The sequence below is a fragment of the Passer domesticus genome, chromosome 6 (genome assembly GCF_036417665.1).
Source record: "Passer domesticus isolate bPasDom1 chromosome 6, bPasDom1.hap1, whole genome shotgun sequence".
Lineage (NCBI taxonomy): Eukaryota > Metazoa > Chordata > Aves > Passeriformes > Passeridae > Passer > Passer domesticus.
This window is the reverse complement of record NC_087479.1, coordinates 12564721-12583748: the sequence shown is the minus strand read 5'-3', so window position 1 is coordinate 12583748 and position 19028 is coordinate 12564721. Positions and strand designations below refer to the sequence as shown.

The 19028-nt window shown below is 46.5% G+C and overlaps 1 protein-coding gene across 2 annotated transcripts in view; it reads right to left on the bottom strand.

Annotated features, from left to right (window-relative positions):
• Nucleotides 1–17213, bottom strand: part of CCDC85C (coiled-coil domain containing 85C) — a 110095-nt gene extending 92882 nt beyond the window's left edge. The window contains exons 1-2 of one of the 2 annotated variants that reach the window (XM_064423425.1): nucleotides 17084–17172; nucleotides 16013–16898 (exon numbers count right to left, since the gene is read on the bottom strand). In XM_064423425.1, coding sequence (XP_064279495.1) covers nucleotides 16013–16724 — 712 coding nt within the window. In that variant the 5' untranslated portion in view covers nucleotides 16725–16898; nucleotides 17084–17172. Of the gene's footprint in view, nucleotides 1–16012 lie in introns of both variants that reach the window. The other variant, XM_064423424.1, reaches the window with a different exon arrangement.
• Nucleotides 17214–19028: the final 1815 nt, after the last annotated feature.

The following is a 19028-nucleotide window of genomic DNA, read 5'->3' as shown; positions in this document are numbered from 1 at the left end:
TTTCTTTTTTTTTTTTTTTAATACAAGAACATCAATACACATAGACTGTAGAACTAAGCTCAAGTACTAAGTCAAACTAAAAAAAGGGGTACTAAGACAAAATCCAGAGCTAATGTCCACTCACTGAAAGAACCACAAAGGCTCTTTTGATTTTAGAAAATCTACCACACTGCAATTCACAGGACGATGGAATTATCAAATCATTTTAGTTGGAAAAGATCCTTGAATAGCATTGAGTCCAGTACTGCCAAGTCCACCACTAAACCTTGTTCACAGCTGCCACATCTACACATCTTTTAAATACCTCTAGGGATGCTACCTCCACCACTTCCCTGGGCAGCCTGTTCCAATGCCTGACAACTCTTTTGCTGAAGAAATTTCTCCTAATATCAATTTCAACCTCTCCTGGTACAACTTGAGCTAATTTCTTCTTTTCCTATCGCTTGTTATCTGGGAGAAGTGACCAGCCTACACCTTGTTCCAGCCTCCTTTCAGGTAGCTGTAGACAGCAAGAAGGAACTGAGCCTCCTTTTCCCCAGGTCCCTCAACTACTCCTCATCAGACTGAGTGGTATTCTGGCCTAGTTTCTGCTCAATGCAAATGTTTTATGTAGGTTAATCCCAGATAAATAACTGTTTTCTTGCATTATCTAGATCTTCCACTACACATTATGGGGTGTATTAGAAAGATTAAGCACTGCACAGTCAACTAGAGCCTCCCTACAGGATGCTCCTGCCCCCAGCTCTGCAAGAGCACCACACCACACACTGAAATAGCCCGTGTATCTGCATGACTTGCCAAAACCTCTTGCTAATCACCTGAGGTTTCTATTTGTAGCCATGTGCAAACAGTTTCAGGAAAGCTTTTGTTCTGTGCTGAAGAGTTAAGACTAAGCTGCATTCCAGAAGTAGCCAGATAAGGAAAAATCACGCCAATATAGCATTTAATCACATGCCAATATAGCATTTAATATGCCAGAATCAGACAGAAATCACAGTCCAGTCATAAAGAAGAGGCAACTGCTTTAATGGCACTTGACTCAGTGATACACAGGTCTGAAGTGCAGCAACACATTGAACACAGTTTCACAAAAGGAAGACATGGACTTGTTTGTCCGTGTCTGGAGCAGGTCCAGAAGAGAGACACAGAAATGATCAGGGGGCTGAAACAGCTCTCCACAAGGAAAAGCTGAGAGAGTTGGGTTTGTTTAGCCTGGAGAAGAAAAGGCTGCTGGGAGACCTCAGTGCAGTCTTTAGTACTTAAAGGCAGGTTATAAGATAGATGGACAAAGTCTTTATTAGGGCCTTTTTGGACATAACAGGGATAATGGTAATGGTTATAATCTAAAAGAGGGTAGATTTAGATTAAATCTGAGAAAGGCATTTCTTACAATGAGGGTGGGAAAACACTGGCACCCGTTGCCCAGAGAGGGGGTGGATGCCCATCCCTAGAAACACTCAAGGTTAGTTTGGATGGAGCTTTGAGAAACCTGATCAGGTTGAAGTTTTGCTTATTGCAGGGGGGTTGGACTGGATGATCTCTAAAGGTCCCTTCCAACCCAGACTATTTTATGATTCTATCAGATCAGAAATGCTGCTAATTCTAACAACCACATCATGGAGATCACCACTTCCACATCTAGAACTTCACAGATTCTTTTGCTGGGATCTTCACTGGTCTCCAGTCCAAGAAAAAGCAGTGAGATCTGGAAGCAGTTTTTCAGGTTAGGGATGTGAAAGCACTATGTGAAACATCTGCTTGCATATGCTTACCCTACAGCTAAAGAGGGACTTATCCCTCTAGACCTGTCTTTACAGCAAGTGTCACCAAATTCACACCCAAAATATTTATGAAATTTATATACAATCCACACAGTGCTTATGTTGCAGAACATCCTACTACATAAATCTGTAAAAATAATGCAGACATTCTGGGATGAACATCTGAGAAAGCTGCTAAGGACAGATCTGTGTGTGCCCATTGCAGTGTCTGATCCCACCTACTTTGCAAGGCGTTTTTCACAGGCATCACTCTCACTGCCCTTTGACACCAGCAATTATCTGCTCCCAATCCTTCTGACCTCACATTCCTTACCCACCTGCAACTCCCACGTAAAGATAACAGAAGTTTGCATTCACATTAACTAAGTCTCTTTGTTCTGGGCAAGGAAACAATATTCATAATGCCCAATCTGATTTCATTCCAGTAGAGGATTAATTTCAATCTCTGCTGCTGTAGAACAAAACGGCAAGCACGAAATTATCATCAAATAATTACAATGCTTTTTGCTTTACAAAAGACACTCAGAGGTTTGCAAAAAAACCCAACCTTTTCTCTGGAATGAATCTGCAGTAAATTTCTGAGCATGCCTCAGACACACTTAGGAACCCTACCGAGTCCTGCAGATAAGGCCCAGGACTGAGGGTCAGCAGATGAAAGCTCTGCTGCCTGCTCTTTGCATACTTAGGCTAGTCAACATCCCAACTGTAAAAAAGGGGAATAATGCTTCTTCTCAGGCTTATAAATATGCTATGAGGCCAAACTCATTAGCGTTTACAAAGCACTCCTAGACTCCTTGTCTGGAAGGAGTTATACAACCATAAAGTATTATTCATGCTGTTCTAAGGCAGAAAAGTAGGTATTACTGCAAATCCAGCAGTAGCTCTTCATGCACCATTAAGGTTTACTACACTGTCTTAATCTAATCATCAGCACTTCAGAACCCAGATCTGTCATTCGAAAAATCCAGATCAGAATTCATCACTGAATAACCAACTGGGTCAGCGATATACAGCACAGGACACACATGCCCCTTTTTAACCCACATCACACATCTACAACTGAACCACTTGTATTTTCAAAACCTCAACATTATTGGTTTTCCTGCCATATTACATTATGTCTATTCAGGATTTTAACAAGTTCAAAACTCAAGATTCTAGATCTGTTGGCACATTTCTAAAAAGCTGATATGGGAAGGAGTGCAAAGTTCAAGTCCACACCTCTTCCACATTTATCAAGGAAACTGATTCCTTCAGGCAACTTTTTCTGCCCATTATTATTCTGAGATCTCCTTTGCTTGTAATTCTGAAAATGTATTCATAACTAGTGGTACACTTGCTTTTGACTTGCTGATCAAAATACAGTCTTCATAGCTCCAGGCACCATCATCAATGCTGAGCTGGAGGGAGTTCAATCCAGTTCAACAAAATCAGCTGTTAAAAATAACAGCCAGCTCCCAAACCACACTTTTGCAGTGATTTACTCCATCCCCTCATTCGACTGCTGCCACATCCCTTTGTGGTGGTCTCCAACCCCATCTTGAGCTAGGCAGGCAGCTCTTGCTGCCCACTCCTCACACACTGAGAATATCTTCTCCCCCCAGGCACAGCACAAACCTGATGAAAGTTCTGCCCCCAACTGCCCTCTTGCTCCCTACCCTCCCACAGCCGCCCCAGGAAGTCAGCACCTCTGTGGCTCCCCATGCCAGGACACAAACTCCACGCAGCCCAGCCCTTCCCTCCAGCTCTACAGATGTTGTTTTCAACAGAAGAAACCGGTCCCTTTCTGCATGACACAGTTTTGGTTTAAGTTCACACATGAAATCTCTCCTGTATAAAAAAAAAAAAAAAGATCAAATTCAAATATGGCCAGCCTTGAACATAACAGAGTCAGGGAGTTTTACTCTTTATACAGCATTCCTTTTACAGGGGCAGTTCCAAGGCTGTACCAAAAATACTGTCTTTCCTTCACTTTACACTGCCAAATAGAAGAAGAATTTTAAAAGGACAGTCCTGTAGTTTTTATCCAAATAAGGCAGAATGAAGCACAGGAGAGCAGATCTTCCACTGAAAACCTTCTCTGACCAACATGGCCAAGATGCTGTAACAAGAAGAAAGAAGAAATAGAGGCTTTTCCAACAACTGCATCAGCTGCTGTTTACATGATCCATTCCTCATCTTGCACGTCTCTAAGTAAACTTGTCTCCACAGCTGTGGGATCAGAAAACTTGTTTGACCTGTGCTGCTATGGACAGAGGGCATTTATAGCTCTGGAGTGATGCTTTCTCAAGAATACAGCCCCATGGCCAAAAAAATTAGCTAGTCACCTCAGCCACTTCCAAGAATGAAGAATATTTGCTCTAAGAATACTTAATACTCCAAAAATGCTGAGCACCTGTGCTTTGAACAGAAGATGCCCTTCAGCATCCCTGGTGGACCCACAAAGACAAAGATGCTGTGGATCACTTGCCACCATGAGAGCTCTGGACCTACAGAGCCAAAGCAGGACTGGCACCTGCACATGCCACCTCTACCAACATCCTACCCTGGGCTCTCACTTGCGTTAGGCAGCAGATGCTACTGAGCTACAAAACGCTCCCTTATTTCTTGGGGAAAAAAAAAAAAAAAAAAAAAAACACAATAACAAAACACACAGAAGTGGATAAAAATGTAGCTTTCCTTTTAAGCACAGATTAAACAACACGGATGTTTAGAGGGCTTGTAAAGGCCTTGTTTTTAAAGGACAAATTTCCAGAGGAAGTTAATTATGTTCCTAGAGTTAACAAAAGGATTTGCATGATCCAGTTTCTCTTCCTTACTACACTGCAAGTGAGGGATGTGACTGAATACAACACTTCACTTAACCCCACAGGATCTACACCCATCATTTTGAAAATTAGAGAGCATTCATTTGAGATGATCCTTTCTCTTCCCATCTCTGCTGTTTAGCTTTACATAGAGAAAATAATTAGTGTATAAGGCAAACAACAAACAGGAATACAATTAGTCTTTTCAAATTGAGATGTTGTTTAACTTAACTAATTGAAAAGAGAGAAAGCAAAATTGTGTGGCTAGTGGCAAAGCCATAAATTGTCACTTTTCTGAGGTTCATACCCCAGAAATCATCTTTTATACAAAGAACAGTGACTCATAAATCTGTTTTTTCATAAAAATTTTGCAGAAGTCTGAAATAAAAGATATCCCCTCCCCTTTCTTTCTTGGTCAAAAGTGAAGCATGGTCTTTATGAGCTGTGGGAGTGGAAAGTCATTAGGGCTTCAATTCCAAAGGAAAATTAAGGCTTTTAACTTCCCATACTACTCATACTGACAACCTTTCATACATAATTGCCTAGGAAGAGTTACTGTGGTCTTGTCACCCTTCTAAGGCGTCAGTGATACTCTGACATAGATCCTCCCTCCCAATTCCACCACGCAAATGGAAATAAAAGCCCATGTGGTTAAGAAACTCTGAGTTCACACCCAAGAATGACTTTGATGACTTTTCAGTCAGGACTCATTAGGAGTTACCAAACTACCAGCATCAGAAATAAAGCAATCAAGGGATCAGGTAAGAATTTAACTGAAAAGAGAAAGAGTGCCTTCAGCAATTACACCAAAGACACCACTGCTTTGCAGTGACATGGGGAACAATGTGACAAGCAGGACCCTTCTGCTTCACAGCTGTGATTCTTCACCTCAGTCAAAACTGTACTAGGCTGACAGATAAACATGTTAAATACACATATATAACATGATATTCAACTGGACAACCTAGATGGGATGAGCTGAAATAAGAACAAATGCTGTGTCCACTCTCTGAAAGGTATCAAGGTAACCTGTCGCTGTGACAGCAGCAGCATCTTTCTGCACTTGCCTGGTTTGTGGAAAGGCAAACCCTGCTTTTTATCTAATTTTGCTCATCTTCTCATTTGAGAGAATTATTATTTGACAAGTTTCTGGCTTTTTATAGTGGCAAGAGACTGACCACACTTCATCATCCTGTAGTTCCAAGAAGTATATTCAACACAGAGGGAAGCAACCCAACATGTAAAGTGGTTTTACCCCAGTAAAACTGAAACAGGATTTGAAGCAACTCCAAAACTGGGAATTAGAAATGTGTGGAGTTACTCTAAAGATGTCTCCTTCCTTGCTAGTTCAGTATAACTCAAAACCTGCTTGTTATCACTGGTATCATAGCAATGGTCAGAGGCCCCGTTTGAGGTAAGGGTCTAATTCTGTTGAGCACCACAATAAACTTGGAGAAGACAAAGGAAATATATTATCCTGGTTGTATAAAAGGAGAACCACAAATCACATAAGTTAGCTAAAAGACTACACCAGAAAGCCATGTAACAATGAGACAGCCCTCCAAATCTGAGTCCCAGTTCAGCGCTCTAATTTGCAGAACCATCCATCCTTTTGTTATTTTAAAGCTTACATCTAAAACAATACAGCCTTAACTGATGTCATAAAAAGAGGACTGTATTTTGTTACAAGAGGTCAGGAGACAAGCACGGGAGAGACTTTGAAATAAATTGCTCAGGATCCAGGAAGCAAACAGCTGCACCAAAACTCGAAAAGAACAACTTTGGGAACGTGGTTGAACACAGTCACACACGTGCAGCTACACCCACATGGCCTGGAGGACAGAGCTGCAGAAACCATTATTGCTCCTGAGGAGGAAACTGCAGCCACTCCAGAACAGAAGATCTCCACAAAGACATATATTATCATACTTCAAGACATCAAAGAGGGAAACACATAGGCTTTAAAAATTGATTCCTATTTTTAAAAGGTGTTAGAAGCATGGAAAAGGAAAACCCTCTAAATGTTAGCAGAACTGAAAGATGGAAAGGCTGCCGCACTGACTGAAATACTCAGCTGGTTTGCAGCCTCAAAAATAAGCACCACAGGGAAATGAATGAATAACTGAAATAAAGCAAGCAAGTGCAGAGGTATTTGTAACAGCAAAGGACAGTAGTTGTATCAGCAGTTTGACCACGAGTGAATGATTGACTCACTCCCATGCTGGGTTTCAGCTGCAATCATGAAAATGAACAAGGGAACATTTTATCAGTTTTTCACAATGTGCCATCCCTGTGCAATGCATGAACCACTGGTGAAGATCATATAACCTGTAACTATGTATCACATTCAGCAGCAAACAAGCTTTTAACTCAGTGGAAAGGGATTAAAAGCTCTGTAGATCCAAAGCATAGATCAAAGTTATATTCAGCTGCTGGGAAATAGATAAATATGAGACTGCAAATCCCAGTAAGGGAGATAAGAAAAGGAAACCAAGAAGACAAAAGAATACTGTGCATCACAATAGCCCTTTAAGATTGTACATTAAAATAAGATTCTCTTAACACCTTTGTTATGAGCTGGAAAAGATTCAGCATCAACCAAAATTAGTTATTTTTAATTACTGATACTCTGTTAGTATCTGATGATGTTACTCTGGCATAAAACAGTAGACTTTTATGTAGACTGTCCTGGAACCTATTTTGTTAGATCCTATTAAAAAGAAAAATGGAGAGGGGAAACAGTGAAAATAGCAACATGAAAATGGCAAATTCCTGCATGTATATAACCAGCAGTAGTCCTCTGGCAACACAAAAATCAAGTAGAACATTGCCTAAACAGGACAGATTACTTCCCTTGTTGGGGATTAAAGACACTGGATTTCCTTTGAAAAAAATACCAAAGCAAGTGTAAAGAGTCCAAGTCAATTTCATTCAAGTCCAACAGTGTCCCACAGTAACTTCACTGGCCACTGAGACATACCACACCACTGAACAGCCCATGGCCTCATATAAAGTCACAGCCAGGAGCAGAGCATAACAGTAGTGGCATTTAAAGGACAAGGGATTATCAATAAGTGTCATAGAGTGAGAGAAATGTACCTTAGCAAGTAAAAAACTGCAGATGAAAGATAGATGCCAGTCCTCCAGAGACTGCTTAGCACTTAATCAAAAGTCAGAAACCAGGAATCTTGCATTTGTGATGCACAGCAACCTGTCTTCAGATGATCCAGAGATGATGGAGGATGTAGGGAAGAACAAACAACATCTAGTCAGTCCCACTAGATCAGAGACTGACAGCAAGCCTCTTCTTGCTATTTCCATAGAAATATTACACTTTGGGGACTGGAAATGCTGTCTTTTCTCTTCTTTTCTAAAACAATGGTTTGGTTTTGCTGTTCTGCTTTGAGTAGTCCTTTTGCCTGCTCCTTTCCTTTTCATGGATCATCTACAGCACAAGGACAGAGAGGCAGCTGCTCTGCAGCCTTCCCCACACCAGGTGCTCTCATTGTCCTGGGAATGCAGGGACAGGTCAGACACAGCTGTCAAACCCCAGGCATAGGCGCCCCTGGAGATGGTTTGATCTTACTGTCCTGGAGATGGTTTGAAAGAGCAGCTAAGTATCTCCTCTTGCTTCCCAGCCTGAGCACTTCTCCATCCACTTGCTCTGCACACTTCACCTTTCACCTCACACAGACATTCACATGCAGCTGACCTTCTTGTACATGAATGAAACCCCAGCAGCAGAGGAGTTTGGGATGAAATGGGGGAAAGGCAGCAGCATGCAGTCCTAAGTGTCACTGCAAAGAGCTCGGGGATGGAGCAAAGTCTGAAGGGCTTTTCAGAGCACTCCAGCTTTGATTGAACTGATTCTGCCAGCAAGCCGGCGTTGACACAACCACAGAAGACAGCTAGCGTGTCACCCTGCGACTGCAGTGTGCAGCTGGCCAAAGCCCTGATGCCATAAGCCCGACACCCACCGACGGTGCTCCCTCTGCTGCAGACAGCCCTCCCACCACAGCCTCCCCAGGCAAACAGGAGACATCCTGTACTGCAAGGCCCCAGGAGAGCCCGAGCAGACAATGAGATACCTCACATCAGATTTAGGATTGCTTCAATCTCACTGCAAGATCTGTGAAGTCCCAAAGCCAGTCAAAACTAACCTGTAATCTACTTCACAAGGACTTTAGGCCACAAAGACCCTTTACAGAAGAGGTTCTGAGCAAGGTGAACACTTGGCACCACCATCTTGGAAATGTAAGTCAGAACAAGCAATGAGTTCCTTGAGAGAAGCAAAGTAGCAATGCAAGAAACAATTTAAGGGAAGGAACACTATATATACCTGTATGTACAGGGGCTAAAGTAACCTGGCATAAATGGCCTTGACCCAGACATGAGTCACTAGAAAAGTGTTCAAAATAACTTGCCCAGCAGCCTTCAATTGCCATGGTGATAAATGTTTCCTAGCCTAAGAGCAGCTGAGTCCTGAACCCCATGCACCTCCTTCACTAACAAAAGCTTCCATTATACTGAAAAAAAAAAATCACGACCAAATTGTGGTCATTTTAAGCCCTCCTCAGATCAAGAGCCGATTTACACACCCTGGTTTCAATGGGGAGTACTGTGCTCACATCACTGCTAATTCAGAAGATGGAGCTGGCTTGCTTTTTGCTTCACAATTCAGTAGGCAGGGGGAAGATATATTCTCTGAGACAGTGTTACTTTTTCTGCCAGGAGTTATCTATTTGCAGAAGTGGGTCAACTTTCTCTTGGTGGACATGTTCGTGTGCGAGTGCCTAGCAGCGCTGCCTGCGCCTCTCTGCCCGCTCCGCGTGCACAGGAACCTCTGCACATAACTATTTATGGCAGCCAAGTGTTTCATGAATTGCAGCAAGTTAACCACAAGGGGATGATGACATTTGGCGACAGGGCAGGATGAATTCTGGCTGGCAGACAAAAAGTCAGGTTAAAAATACAGAATGCAGAAGCAAACCCAGCCAGTTGCAGCTAATTCGCAGGAAAACTGGATGTGCAGCCTCCAAGCCTTCCCTGTTCCAGGCGAGCAGTGTCGTGTGTTTTGCAGTGGGATGCATTAAGGCCTGAGTGTGAGTATGGAAAGAACATCAGCCTTCTGGGTTCAAGCATTTTAACTGAATTTTAAATGGGCTTAGATGTTTCTCATTAGCCTCGCTCCACACCTGACGTACACCAGATGTTTTGGCCAGTTTAAGCACCTCACCCCATCTCACCTACCATCAGCTGTTGTCCATTTTTCTGTTCCCAGAGCATCTCCAAAGGGCAGCCCCATACAGAAGGATGCTGCAAGGGCAGTCTGGAGGGACAATGTCAGCAGACCCTGCCAGGGTCTGTGTGAGTTGCAAGCAAGGACACAACCATGCTGTGGGACAGATAAAAAGCCCAGTGCCTCCCAGGGGAGGCCCCCAGCATCCCCAAGGTTGCATGGATGCAGGCACCCTTGTCCCCACAAAGTATTAACCCCTCAGCTTTCAGATGCAATGCTTCTGACAGTGTTGGTATTCATGCCTCTCCTCTCCACACATACATCAGGTGTAACACCTGCCAGGGCTGCATTTTGGGTTCCCATGCTTGCCACTTCATTAGATCACCATTTAATTTGATCCTCAGCTTTATTTGATTAAATGTCCCCAGAGGATCAAATCATTTACATGTAACCAACACAGGCTACTTTCCTTATTCTGATTGCTTTCAATGAGAGTAAGTGGATAATTCCATCAAAGGCCCATAGAAAATTGTCTTTTAATCAATACAAGGTTTTTTCTTTCAAAAGGACAGCTGAGAATAAGATATCTCTATATAATACGCAAGAGGAAAACAAAATTAGAACACATTACCATGGAGAATATATTTCCAGATATGGCCCAATTTTAATTTAAGCATCCTGAGCCTTGTTTTCAGGGACACCAGCTACCCTAAAGTTTGGGAGCCAAGCAGGCTGGCACACAGGCAATGCCCCAGCAAGAAAGCAGGAGTGGACAATGACAAAGATGCCTCAAATGAAGCAGCCCATGGAAGTCCTTTGAATGAGTGGCCAATGACTACTGGCTACAAGAAACTCAAGCTGTACCCTTCATATCTGAGACCTCAGCATTGATAAGCCAATTAAGAGAACACACTGAACTTACAGCAGTAAGCAGTAAGATGTAAGACCTCTCCAGAGGTCTTACATCTATCTAGTGTACCTCCCCAGAGCTGATTTCCTGTCTTAATCACAAGGAGTCTGTGTGTAACAGCCTACAGCACCAAAAATACCAACACGTTAAAAACGGCAGTATTAAAAAAAAAAAATTAAAGCCATTTTCATAGGATAAAAAGTGCTCTTGATATAAGAAAGAAAATAACTAGTCAAGTAACCAAACCTGTGCTTAAGCTTGGCAGGAGCCACTGAGCTCTGAGAGGTCTCCAGCACAGAGCACAGGACTTTCTCTGACCTGGGCTGTCCATGCAGAGTGGGACTATAAGAGGTTGACATTTGAATGCTGCTGAGAAAGGCAATTTCCTCTCTTTCACCAGAGATGGGACAGGAGCACTGCAAAAGTGGACAATGGTCACTACAAGACCTAGAAACGGGCTGATCTCATCTGGCTTTAGATGCTTGCAAATGAATGAGCTGACCAGGCACCAGCACAGGGAAAGAGCAGAACCAGCATACAATTCTGCTCTCTTAGATGCAGACAGAGTTCACATAAATCATCACACCCAAGTGCCTTTCTCCACGTGGCCAATAAAGGATGTCCAAGGGAATGCAGATGTTAAAGCCTGTATCGGAGATATCTCAAATTAAATGGGATGAACCTCATCTTTCACTTCTGCCCCTGCATATTCTTGTCTCAAAGGCCTCATTAATATGCCATCATAAATAATAAGTATATTGATTATTAATACACTAATAAAACAAAGTCTTTTGGCCGTAAGGGTGTGCAAAGAAGGGCAGCTTCATTACCAATCAATACCAACCCACAGAGAAGAGCCATTTCTCTCTGCCACCATTTTCACTGCAGTATATTGTACCCTCTAGGTAAATATGTGGACATCTACAAGTGGGAATCAATAGAACAAGAGATCTTCCCACCCCCTCACCCAGAGAAACCATTCTTCTTTCACTGGAGAAGACAGCAGCAAGAGGCCACAGATTAGTATCTCTGCTACTACAGGCTCTCTGCTGTACCCACAGCTTTTTTTTGGGTCTCCCTGACCACTTTTTTAATTGTTGATGTTTTCAATAATTTATAAAAACAAAACATCAAAATTAACACTTCACCCAACTGGAATAAAGTCAGGACACTGGAAACCACCCAGTCCATTTTGGGAACCTAGAGCAAACAGTTTCAGTGGAAGGTGAAGTTCTAAAGACAACTTCAGTTGATGGGTGTGAAATAAAACTAAAGCCTGAATGCCTTGCCTGTATGCACAAGATTTTGTCCCGGGCACATTGTTAGTTGAGTCTGTATGCCTCCAGGCTGGAAGATGGATGAACAGTTGTCCCAGTGAGATCTAGATAAGGCTAAAACCGGTGGAAGCCCTTGCCCTGGCCTCAGGGAACTCTGAGTCACTCCTCCCAATGTTCCCACATACCTCACAGTCCAGGAGCATATCCTGTGGGAATAAACCTGAGGGTGTTTTTCTTCCCCCAAGTCATGTTAATATAAATATCACCAAATGTGCCTGACTTTTTTTTTTTTTTAATTCTCTTTTTCAAACCTAATTCGATCAGGAGCCAAGCAGCTGCTTCAACAGAGCTGTCTAAAGCTGGATGGGCAGAAAGATTGAGTGAACACAGAGATCCACACAAGCACTCACAAGCACACACAGTGACTGTGCCTCAGTTTCTGTCCTAGATCTGGGTAGGTTTAGAACTGTGACACACAGAGGCAACTGGGCAGATTCCATCACACAGTTTGGAGGTGCCCCTGTCCCACAGCCCAGGTCCCCATGCACACAGAGATTGACCATACCTCTCACTTTCACAACAAGCAGGATTACATGTCTTCTAATATTAGCCATTCTCACACTATGTTATAATTATCACCTTATCTTCCATGAGTGAATAATTAATCATCAGCTTCTGAAAGACAACTTACAGAAGTAAATAGACTTCAAAAAAGTGATGTAAAGGTGGACCACCAGTTGGGTTGGGGGTGTTTTTACACTTACTCCATTTATTCTGAATTCACCTTACAAATCTAGAGTTCATCACCTCACACTGGGGTGGGTCACTGGGGCCAATAAATCAAGCCCCGGTTCAACAACTCCCTTCGAAGGATCGCTGAACAGAAAATGAGAAACATTTAACCCACCCTTGTTCACTAAGATTCTACTAAAATCTACCTTCCTGCAAGTGTTTTAACAGCTACAATACTCCTGACTCCTTTAGAAAAGCACTTAACAAGTGAAGCTCGATGGATACAATTAGCAGGGGCAGTAGAGTTCTGCATTTTCCAGCTCTCAATTTCAGGACTTTCCAGCTTTTCCATAAGCAAAAATACTCTAGCAAGCAGCTCACAAGCAGCAACCTTGCTCCCACCACTTGTCCAAAGCTTCTGCTGAGTTCTTACTACAGGTGCTAAATTCTGCACTGCATCCCTTTCAGCCACCTCCTCTCCTTCACAAAGCACACAGGGCTGTTCATTCCAGTATCAGCTGAGCTGGCCGGGCAGTCCCTGTTTCACCCTCTGGTTAGCTCTCCAGTGCTTTAAAGACATGAGACAACAGCAAACCAGACTCAAGCTTACAATCAAAAAATGAAAGGCCACGCACTCTCTTTTCTCTGCCTTCCTTCTGTTTTATTCTGAGGAAAATAAACCTCACCAAGAGGACAGCACAAAAAGGCTGAGATCTCGGCTGCACACACGGAAGGCAGGGACAGGAGCAGGGACAGGAGCAGGAGACACGGCAGGATGCTCACTGCGGGGCTGCTCCGTGACAGCTCCACCGCCCACCTGACTCACTGGAGTGGTTTTTCATGTTCACCTGCTCCTGCCCTGCTCCTCTACACCGTCACAGGCTTAACAGAATTGTTGCTTGGTCCCAGGCAAACACCCCTCCCAGACTTCTTGCTGTCAGTCAAAAAAAGGGGCCTGATAAGCCCTGTATTTGCATATGTATTGAGAGGCATTTCCAAAGGCACAGTCAGGGAAATGGCCTTGCTGAATACCGATGCTATCTGAGAATGACAACTATTCAAGTCATTTTACAGCTTCACTACCTAAGTGGAGAGATCAGGCTTGTCTACATCTTTACAAGGATTATTAGCTTTAAAAGTGCTGATCATCTCCTCTACACCCTCAGAAATGAAGTCGCACTGGTTCACAGGAAAGAGCTCCAATTCTTCCCACAGAGACCACCCTCCACAGGCACCCCAGAACCAGAAGTCCCCAAAACCTAAAGGTCACTCCTGAAATGCTCGAGCCCATACCCATCCTTCCGAGAGAAGGAATGAGAAGGGGTGTGCAAAGGCATGCATGGAAGCACGTATGTGTGCAGATGGTCACCCTCCCTTTCCTACTCTTACCCTACAGCAGGACATGAGACTCGGCTCAGTCCCCTCCAAAAGAGGCTGCTGGGCACAGTCCCACACACAGCGCAATGAGGACCGAGCTCTGAAAGCAGAGGTTTCCCTCTTTGTGCTTTTAACCCCAGGTGAAGCATCCCACTGTGCCCACAGCCCACAGGACTGAAGGGACAGCTCTAAGGTACTGGTTATGTTTTGTGTACTCAAGAGCCCTGAGTTAACAGATTAATTTAGCGGCTTTGTCCCATTCAGCTACCAACACCTAAAAGGGACCCGGTCTGAGGTTCACAAACCAGAACTGTGAAGCCCTTCTGTTCTATAACAGCAACAACAGTAACATTCAACAAAAAAAAACAGCAACAGCACATTCAATACCTGTCATGTGCTCTTCAAGCCTCTGTGGAGAGCAATGCTTTATGAAAATAAAGTCAAGTCACGTCAAGAGCAGAAGCTATCTGCAGATTTATAAACCACATACTTCTGATTTACACAGCTCTACAAGAGAGAGATTAAAAAATTCCACACCAAACATTAAAAGATGTTTGCTGTACCATGCACCATCTGGTGACTGGATCACCCTTGAAACCAGCAATCCCTGACTACTGGGCAAGGTGGCCAGAACATCTCCAGCCGCGAGCTGAGACACAGTGAGGCAACAGGACTGCAAACAGCACATTCATGGACGAACACTTGTGAAACGAGTTGATCAGTCCTCCATGCTCTCAGGTCTCTTGGGACATAAACACTTGCCACAAATCACCAAAAATAAAAGAACGTCAAAAGCTCTGGGAGCTGCAAGCATGGTTATCTGGTAAGCACATCCACTGCTGACATCAATCAGATCCAACCTCTGGGGATCCATCCCCCTCTGTGTGCTTAGAGGTGGGAAAAGGACACCCCACAAAGAAAACAGCCCTCTCTGGGGGGAAAAGAGGATTAAGAACATTAAAAGTAGTCTTATATATAAGAAGTTTTTAAATTGCTGCCTGGTTTGATTCCTACTGAATCCTCTTGACCACACTACTCCTTCTAAAAGTCATGTATTTGTTCTTGTTGGTTTTAATTTATTTTTTTTAATCTCCATTTTAAAGACATTCCAATGTTATGTTAATGCCTGATCACTATTAGACAACAGGAGAAACTTTGCTTGAATATGAACTGCCAGGGGAGGCTTGGCATGATTTCATTGTGGAGCTTTTTTCTAACTTCAGTGACTAGCCTGAACAAAATCGTGAGTACAGCGTCCCTTCGAGAGCAATCTCTTCTCTACAAACAAAACTCCTCTTTCTGAAGTGGAGACAGGGGAAAGCCGAGTTACCCCTCTCCAAAACTGCTGAGCACTCCACAGCCAGCCTACCCTGAGAGCCTGTGGAGCTAACAGGTGATGCTCTGTGGGACAAACCTGAACTTTCATCAGATGCTTCCAAAATCTCATCCCATCTTTATCAATCTTATCAAACTAGCACACAAACAACCACATTATTTAAAGGGGGAGAGAAAGAGGAGGAAGAGTGGGAACACAATCAGTGTTTATTTAACCCTGAAAACTCAGGCTGATTTTTGTCAAAATAGAAACCCAAAACAAACAAACAAAACCAAACACCAACCCTGCTGGAGATAGAAGAGGCTCCAACCCTCAGCCCAGGGCATCGATAACACAGTGAACGCACTGATAACACACACCCCGCACACAGGTGCCCCTCCCCGGCTCCCAGGGCTGCTGTGCCAAAGAGGTCACCAAGGATGGACAGGGCTGGGAATGGCCAGGACCCCCCTCCCCGGAGTCCCTCCCGCCACCGCCAAGGGGGACCGGGCATGCCGGGGGTGGCGGCGCGGGCCAGCGGGGCAGGGCGGGGCAGGGCAGGGCAGGGGCTCACCATTGAGGCCGTTGGGGATGCTCCGGTGGTGAAGGGGCGCGGACAGGTCATCCATAGACCTCCGCATGGCCCCGGCCTTGCTGTCGCCGGCCTTGTGGTGGTGAAGGTGGTGGTGATGGTGGTCGGGGCTGCCCGCGCTGCCCGTGCTGGAGGTGCTGCTCCCGTCCCCCACGTCCCTGGTGGCCGAGCCGCCGTTGAGGTTGGTCAGGCTGGCCTGACTGTCGATGGAGCTCCGAGAGCCGGCCCCGCTCCGCTCCTCGTCCAGCATCAGCACCATCTCCTTCAGCTCCACGTTCTCCCGCAGGAGGGTCTCCTGCCTCGCCTCCAGGTCCTTCAGCTTCTGCTGGTACATGCCTACCTCCTTCCACATCACGCTGGCCGTGTGCCTCCCGAAGCGCTGCCATTCCCTTGACAGCTTCTTGCCTTTTTGCCGGTCGTCGTCCAAGAAGCAGCAGAGCTCCCGCAGCTCCTGGTTGTCGTCCTGCAACTTCTGGTTCACCTCCTTCAGCCCGCGGATCTCGTGCAGGTGGAGCTGCAGCCGCCGGTTCACGTCTTTCATCAAGTTGCCGTGTTCCACCATTAAGTTCATCTTTTCATTCTCCACTTTCCTCAGTCTTTTCACCAGCTCTTCCTTGCTCCATCTGAGCATCTCCTCTTCCGAAATTTTGCTCAGGTCTTCTTTAGACCCTTCCATGGAATTTTTTGCCATCATCTCTGCCTAGGCTGCGTTTGCTCTCACAGGGTAACAAATGGTACGGGTTATTCAGATGATTTTGTTCGCCTGATTTCCTCTAACTAAAAATCACTGCAGCATCTCGGGGAAGAAATATTATAGTTCTCCGTCGAGCGTTGGACAAGGAAGAAGAGCAACGCCGGACTGGAAATTCTGCTCCCCCACAGACCCCATAATAATAATAATAATAAAAAGAAAACACAAGCCAAAGGGGGAGGGGAGGGGGGAATGAAATAAAAAAGGCGCCCCCACTGCCCCGGAGGCTGGGGGCGACAGGGAGCCGGCAGCCAAGCGCTGCACTCTCCAAGCGAAGCCTCCGCAGGGATCGGCCAACTTACCCTGGGCAAAACAACTACGCGGCGGCCGCCCCCCGCTCCCGGGCGCTCCGTCCACTTGTCCTCCCGCCCGCCGCCCGCCGCCCGCCCGGCACCGCTGCCGCTGCCGCTGCCCCGCTCCGCTCCGCTCCGCCGCTGCGCGGCCGCAGCCCCGGCGCGACGTGGGGCCGAGCCCGGCGCGGTGGCGGCCGATGCCGGTGCGGCGCTGCCGAGGAGCGGTGGGGGAGCCGGCGCCTTCCCGGAATGGCTCAGCCCTCGGGAGGGAGGGAGCGAGAGAGCGAGGGAGGAGGGGGGCGGCAGCGCCGCGGCTTGGTCCCACCTCCTGCCGGGCAGGGCGGCGCGGCCCTGCCCCAGCCGAGCCGAGCGGCGGGCAGGGAGAGCCGGCGGCGGAGCGGAGCCGAGCCGAGCCGAGCCGCGCTGAGCCGCCCCTTGGCTGCCGGGCTGGGCGCTGGCCGGGCCCGGTGCGCCGCGCCCGCCGCCGGCTCGGGTTACGGGAGCCGCGGCCGCCGCAGCCAATGCGGGGCCGCCTGGCGCCTTCGAACGGCAGGTACAAAGGGACGGGGCCGCTCCCTCGCTCCCTCCGCCCGCCCTCCGCCCGCCCCGCCGTGCCCTGCCGTGCCCTGCCCGCCGCGGCCGGGCTGGCTCACCGCTGCCCCCCCGGGGCTTCCACCCCGCTTTTTGCTTTTTTTTTTAATTTTTTTTTTTTTTCAGATGCGTTTCCTCGGGTTTTCTTAAAGAAAAGGTACCGGAGAGAGCACCATCCCGGGAAAGGGTGGGGTTGGACAGGCAGGAAAACGCGCCTGCCGGGCGGCCCGGGGAAGCGGCGCCGAAATGGCCCCGGTCCCGCTCTGCCCAGGCGCGGGGAGGGACCCGGAGCCTTGGGCTGGGAGCGGAGCGGGATCTCCCGGAGCATCCCCGCTGCTGCCGCCCCCGCCAGGGGCTTTGTCACCGCGCTGCTGCCCCGTGCCTCTGCCCTGCTCCGTCTGGGGCGGCCGCCTTTGTCCGCGGGTCCCTCCTGCCTCGGCAGGTTGAAAGAGCTGGCTCCAGCATCCCAGCCACCTCTATGCTCCTGGGAACGGCGTATTCCTTTATACCTCAGTGCTGCGGGAGGAAACAGCCCTGAAGTCGCAGACAACGCTTATTCTTCGGTGAAATCGTCACAGGTTCTGGTCGTCCTTACTGTCAGGAGGCTGGGGTTCCAGCCTCAATTTCTGCACACATCGGACAGAACCAAGTAAAGGGCGTGGAAAGTTCATAAAGGGAATTTCCTAGGCAACATGTGGGCAGATTTCCTATATCTTTGCATCACATCCCCTGAGTTTCAGCCTAATGCACTTGGGCTATGGTATCTCTCTGTGGGGTTCTTTTTGGTCAGTTTCACGCTGTTAAAATGAAAGGTACACCAGGACACAGCATGAGTATCCTTAAAAAGCCCCAGGGTATTCCTTAGGAACCTGAGTAAATTGTTTGACTCCAGGGTTAATCCGATGCAACATCAGGTTTCTGACCACACTGCAAAGCTGGTCAAGTCACCCTCTGGCTATAAAGAGACCTCAAATCCGATGCCAGAGCGTGGGATGCAGAGCATATGGCCTGTGCATGGAGGGAACATCAGAACAGAGAGGGATGGAGGATTGCAACTTCTGCCTTTTGATGTTATCTTTCTCAGTCTCAGTAAAGCTGCAGTTTCTTCCTGTTTTTCTGCACAAGTCTATGCCGCTGGGTTTCTGAGCCCAGATACATCCTTGGCAAACTAGACAGTTGCCTGTTCCCTACTACAGCAAAAGAGCAGACCCTCCCTGCTTCTGGAGGAGCCCATCCCCTCCATGGGCACTGTTGTCCCTGTCCTTCTAAGGAAGCTTTTTATCCCATCATTATCAAAAGGGTAAGAGGAGCTTAGGACAGAGCACAGACACTGGCTCACTTCATGTGGGATTTGCAGGTGGGT